The following is a 6,136-nucleotide window of genomic DNA, read 5'->3' on the forward strand; positions in this document are numbered from 1 at the left end:
TGACGCCCCGGCTGGCCCCCTCACCCGCAAGATCAGCAGCAGCATCACGTACCACTACCACCCGGACCCCCACACGCCCCCTCCCCCGGACCCCTCCCGGTCCGACCCAGGGGGGGGTCCCCCGCCGGCCCCCACCCCCCCCTCGCCGGCCCCCCGCACCCTGGTCCTCTTCCTCCCCTGGCTGGGCGCCAGACCCGAGGCGCTGGCCAAGTACCGGGCGCTGTACCTGGGGCGCGGCATGGACGTGCTGACGGTGGAGAGCGGCGCGCGCCTCTTCCTGTGGCCGCGCTGGGGGCTGGCGTACGGCCGGGACGTGCTCCGCCTCCTGGAGCAGCCCTGGCTGCAGCGGCGCCCCCTGCTGGTGCACGCCGTCTCCATCGGCGGCTATACCTTCTCCACCATGCTGAGCCACCTGGCCCAGGGTCCCGAGAGGTACGCCCGCATCACGGAGAGGGTCCGGGGGCACGTCTACGACAGCATGGTGGCCGGGAGCCTGGAGCACATGGCCGCAGGTGAGAGGCCGTCGACCAATGAGGGGCCGGGGCGGGCTCTGGGGGGCCGGGCTCTGGGGGGCCGGGCTCTGGGGGGCCGGGCTCGGGGGGGCGGCGGGCTCGGGGTACTTTTGGGGTTTGATACGCGCGTTGAGCCGCTGAATCTTTAATGCCTCGGCTGAGCCACCCTTGGGTGAGAACAGAACTGCTAACTTCGGGTAATCCCTCTGGCTGGGTTTCTCAGTCTGGAGAAATGTAGTCCGGGGTCAACTGGGGGTCAAATCGACCAAAACGGGAACAAAGCTAGGGCGAAGCGGAAACTAGCGTTCCTTATCACAGCACTGATACCCACCGATGGGATCACCCTAAACAAGCAACATTAGCCGAAGGTTATGGCAGGCGGCGGATTTGTTTTGCCGACTTTGTTCTGTCTTGCAGAAAGCATCCGATCACCAGACCCTTGTGCATCATGTTAAAGGAGTGATTTGATCACAATGAATAATCTCTCTAAAGATAATATCCTACTGTGGCCAGAGCAGCTGGGATGCCTCGAGGGTCCAAGCAGCACGTCACGTGGGGTCTCTCCTGGCGGCGGGGGGGGGGGTCAGCTGCCGTGTGGTGGAGTCTAGAGCCAACATGCGTCACAGCGGCTGGCTTAATAGAGAGTCCAAAATAAATGAAGGTGTTAAACGTTCTCCTCTGGCTCAAGAATATTCATCTTGGATACAAAACCATGTTCACAGCTTCCTAATCCTGCCCCGTAGCAGCAGGGAAGAGGTTGAATTTGTAAGTTAAGCCTTAAATTGTGTCCAGAGTTAGAGTGGAGACAAGGTGATCAAGGTCAATACAAATGGAGTACCACGAGTTGTTATGTCCTCTGCTCTCGATCTTCTCTTGGTACTGAATGTACTCATGGTTCAACCTGGCTCTCACTTTGTAGGTTAGCATTATAACATTGTAGCTCTGTCTTTCATGTACTCAGAGAGTGTCTCTAGTGTCAGACTGAAGTAGCCTTCAACACAAACAGTGTTACTGATGGACTTTCTCTCCCTCGCAAATTCAAGTTTGGAGATTTTCATAATGCAGAATAAACAAAGAAAAGCAAACAAAAGATACAAAATCAATCTCCCTCCCTCCCCCTCTCTCCCTCTCCCTCCCCCTCTGTCTCCCTCCCTCTCTCCCCCCTCTCTCTCTCTTCCTCCCTCCCTCTCCCACCCCACCCTCCCCCCTTTCTCTCTCTCTCTCTCTCTCTCTCTCTCTCTCTCTCCCTCTCCCTCTCCCTCCCTCTCTCCCTCCCCCTCCCTCTCTCTCTCTCTCCCTCCCCCTCTCTCTCTCCCTCCCTCTCTCCCTCCCCCTCCCTCCCCCTCTCTCCCTCCCTCTCTCTCCCCCCTCTCCCTCCCCCCTCTCTCTCTCTTCCTCCCTCCCTCTCCCACCCCACCCTCCCCCCTTTCTCTCTCTCTCCCCCCCTCCCTCCCCCCTCTCTCTCTCTTCCTCCCTCCCTCTCCCACCCCACCCTCCCCCCTTTCTCTCTCTCTCTCTCTCTCTCTCCCTCCCTCTCTCCCTATCCCTCTCTCCCTCCCTCTCCCTCCCTCTCTCCCTGCCTCCCTCTCTCCCTCCCCCTCCCTCTCTCTCTCTCCCTCCCCTCTCTCTCTCCCTCCCTCCCTCTCTCCCTCCCCCCCCTCTCCCTCTCCCCCCTCTCCCCCTCTCTCCCTCCCTCTCTCTCCCCCCTCTCCCTCCCCCCCTCCCTCTCTCCCCTCCCTCTCTCCCCTCCCTCCCCCTCTCTCCCTCTCCCCGCCTCTCCCTCCCTCCCTCTCCCTCCCCCTCCCTCCCTACCTCTCCCTCTCCCCCCTCTCCCTCCCCCCCTCCCCCTCCCCCCCCTCCCCAGGCCTGGGTAAGACTCTGTTTCCCCGTCTGGAGTTCCTGGTGAGGAACGCCGCCCTGCTCTTCTTCTGGCTCTTCCGTCGCCACACGGCCGACTTCTACGACAGCGGCGTGCACGTGTTCCGCAACAACCCCGTGCGCGCGCCGGCGCTCTTCTTCTTCTGCGACAACGACGTCATGTGCGACCCGGTCGCCATGGAGACGGTGATGGAGCTGTGGCGGGGGCGGGGCGTGGCGGTGGACCGCCGCCGCTGGCCCGTGTCCGTGCACGCCGCCCACCTGCGGTGCCACCGCGACGAGTACCTCGCCGCGCTCGAGGCCTTCCTGAGCTCGCTGGCGGCGTCGGCAGCGAGCTCAGGAAGGCCTCGAGCGCTCACGGACGTTGTTTAGACACGATCGACGCGCAAACACGGGGGAACGCCGGGAGTCAGAAGCTGTGAGGTTGCTAGTTCGATGCCCCCCACGCTCATGTGTCGAGGTGTCGCCGAGCAAGTTACCGAACCCGACTGTCTCCGGATAGGCCGGCTGTCGCCTTGCACGGTTTTACTCCGCCGTCGGTGTGTGAATGTGTGCACTAAACCTTGTAAGTCGCTTTGGATAAAAGCGTCGGCTAAATGCCCTCAATGAAGAACGGGGAGGTTCGTTACGCCGCCTCAATCAAAACGGCGTCCGTCTGCACTCCCATAGGAGGAACCACTGGCGGCTCGGAGCGATGCGTGAACAACGGAACAATGCAAACTACGAAGTCGTGCAAACACGGACCGGTTGGTTGTTAGGTTCTCTGTCCCTTGTTTGAGGCTTTCCATTTCATTTGAAGTTTTTATCTGTTATGCAAAGTGTAAACCACTGAAGTTTCAACGTTTTATGTGTATTGTATTTAACGTAGATAATGTTAATTTAATATTTATATACAAACCCAGGCAGTACAATTTCCATCAGTGGCCAGTGTTGCTTTATGTTATTTTACTTGCTTATTATTAAGAGCATGACAAAGTGTCCTTAGAACTGAGCTTTTAAATGTATGTGTTTGGTGACAATTTACAATAAGAGTACATTGATAAAGGTAGTCAGAAAGCTGTTGAGAACTCTCAGAGCAGGTTACCTTGAATTGGGCATGTGTCACTGTTTATTTGTCACGATATAGTTCTCTATATGCCTGCTTAGTTTGCACAGAGAAAAATGCTGAGAAATGCTGAGAAATTGCCCACTTGTATGAAATTGTTTTAATTCCTTGACATAATTGCACATCCGCCAATCAATATGTCAATTCATGCAATGAGAGATCACAAATAAAAAAATATTTCTTGAATAATGGCTTTCTGGGATATCTGTCAGGTGTTCAGGGATACAAATACTAAACCTATGGGCATGTTTTGAACATTCTTCATTCACATGACAGAAGTCTTTTTTTCGAGTTGCGCTGCAGTGCTTAAAAAGTAAGTGGATCAAGTTTTGCCAACTAAAAATAAAATACTGCCCCGATGGAGAGGGTTGTGGGGGACCGCAGTCCTAGGTCTGGTGTAGATCAGAGCGTCTTATACCAGTGGTCGATAGCGATCATTGACCACCTATCACTTATTTTAGGTTTGACAAACAAGTGGATCGGTTAAATCTCACTCCAAGGTTTCCTGAGAAATGTGCAGCCCTGCACCGAGACAATCAAAGTCCATTCCCAAATCATAAAAAACAGAATTCAAGAAAAGGGAAATAAGATATCAAAATCGACATGCATTGCTATTGCTCACTTCTCCGGCCACCGGACATCTGTCCGAATAGTCCCCGGCAAAGCGACTGGAAGGGTTCCCTCATCAGCTGTCAGCAGGCGCCCAGCTGGTCCGTGTGGCGCAGTAGTTCCTCGAGGTACACCTGGACCTTCCTCAGGCACTCGTACCAACGGGTCACCGGGAAGCGCTCCTCCCTGACCCAGACGGGCTGGTCCGCATCGAGGAGGCAGTGCAGGGTCTCGGCCAGGTGGCGCACGAAGCCGTTCAGGCTGGACACGTCGGCCTCGATCTGGGCCAGGGGCTCCAAGCCGAGCCCCTTGAGCTCGGCCTCCAGCAGGGAGAGGTACTGGCTGATGCTGTTGAGGTCCCCGATGGTAGGGGGGTCCACGGGGATCGGGGGGCTGGCCATACCCTGGAGGGGGGAACGCATCCATGTTTGTTGCGGGTTATTTTGATTGTGTTTCATTTTGGGATTGTTTTGGAGCATAATGGGTTTGTTTTTAAAAGAGAAAGGTGGCATCAAATACAGAACTGTAGACACAAAAATGCACACAACACAGCAGGATACACACCGACACAGAAGAATACACACCGCAACACAGAAGAATACACACAACAACACAGAAGAATACACACAACACAGCAGAATACACACCGACACAGAAGAATACACACAACAACACAGAAGAATACACACAACAACACAGAAGAATACACACACCGACACAGAAGAATACAAACTTAACAATAAACATAGGGCAACATACACATTAGAAAAAACTATACAAAACGGATACACCAACACAGTTTGTCAACTTGACTGTTTCATTGTTTTTCCAAATAAGTTCTTCTTTGATTGCAAATGTGTCATTATAAATATTTAATTTTGTTTTGGTTTGCGAACTTTCTATTCCAGGCTCTCTATGGGCTTTGATAAACACATATTCATTCTTTGACCCTTCACGTACCAGTGTTAAATAAACAGGCTTCTTGCATTAAGCAGCATGTAACTAAGAAGGAGGGATACAAGTTAAGATGCAGATCATTAAAAGTAGTCATTAGTATTACTGTGTCACTGACATGACATGGTAAGCTATGGTGTAACGATGTCACCCCCCACCCTACCATGGGACCTATTCTACTGATGTGCACCAGAGTGGTCCGGGCGATGTAGTTGATGGTGTCCATCGTGGACTCTGCCTGGGTGGGGAGAGCTGTGCAGGTGGGTAACATCACCACAGAGACCCACAAGAGCTCGCCGTACACGACCATTCTGGGAGGAATAGCGAAAGATTAAAAGCTGCAAAAAGGATTTTCAAATGAGCAGGAACTTCCCTCTCTCTCGCGTCGCCACATATAGTCCATGCCTGGTCTAATTGACAATTTAAAAAATCCAATAATCCTAAACATATTTCATATATAGACGTATTGTATTTTCTTTTTTGTTAGTTATTGGTAAACTATTAATACAATTTCAAAAGAGTTAACAGCAGAACACACTGAAGTATAAAAACACATGTACAATTAAATAATAGGTTACTGTAAATATATATAATTTGCATTAACTGTTATTAATAGTGATATTATAATAATATAATGAAATAAAATAGTTATATTATTTACATAAGGATAATTTTGATAATAATTCAGTGCATTCAATGGTGATAACCTTTTTTTTTGGAGTCACAAAGTACAATTATTTTACTTTTTCCAACAAATATATTTCAATATAGAATCCATAATACAAACTTTACTTATTGAATAAAAAGTAGATGAAGTAAATACAAAGAAGCCTATAAACAAAGTACTCTTTTTTAACCAGCCTATCGTGTGTATCGCAGTACAGGCGATCATGACCGTACCTGCTGTCCCGGGAGTGTTGTCCGTCCGTCTGTGAGGGGTGAGCATCAGCATATAGACCACCTATCACCAGGCTTCGCCTCCTTTAAATACCCTCATAAAGCCAATGGGTGATTCATTAATGGAAGTCCTTCATGACATACGATCTCTCCCACCACTCTTCCTACGCTCCCCCCCCCC

At 51.6% G+C, this 6,136-nt stretch overlaps 2 protein-coding genes across 2 annotated transcripts; one reads left to right on the forward strand and one right to left on the reverse strand.

Annotated features, from left to right (window-relative positions):
* Position 1: 1 nt before the first annotated feature.
* Positions 2-3,684, forward strand: LOC132448056 (uncharacterized; the record flags this gene model as incomplete). The annotated part of the gene is made up of 2 exons (XM_060039119.1): positions 2-512; positions 2,377-3,684. Coding segments are annotated over 2 exons (897 nt in total), but the record flags the coding sequence as incomplete, so codon positions are not given.
* Positions 3,685-4,180: 496 nt separating this feature from the next.
* Positions 4,181-5,048, reverse strand: LOC132447677 (leptin-B-like). The gene has a single exon (XM_060038590.1). It carries the CDS (start codon positions 4,614-4,616, stop codon positions 4,188-4,190), a length of 429 nt encoding a protein of 142 aa, XP_059894573.1. The 5' UTR covers positions 4,617-5,048; the 3' UTR covers positions 4,181-4,187.
* Positions 5,049-6,136: the final 1,088 nt, after the last annotated feature.

This window comes from Gadus macrocephalus, chromosome 19 (genome assembly GCF_031168955.1).
Source record: "Gadus macrocephalus chromosome 19, ASM3116895v1".
NCBI lineage: Eukaryota > Metazoa > Chordata > Actinopteri > Gadiformes > Gadidae > Gadus > Gadus macrocephalus.

Coding starts and splice junctions, on each gene's coding strand:
- LOC132447677 (XM_060038590.1), bottom strand. CDS start 4,616: ATGCCACCTTTCTCTTTTAAAAACAAACCCATTATGCTCCAAAACAAT.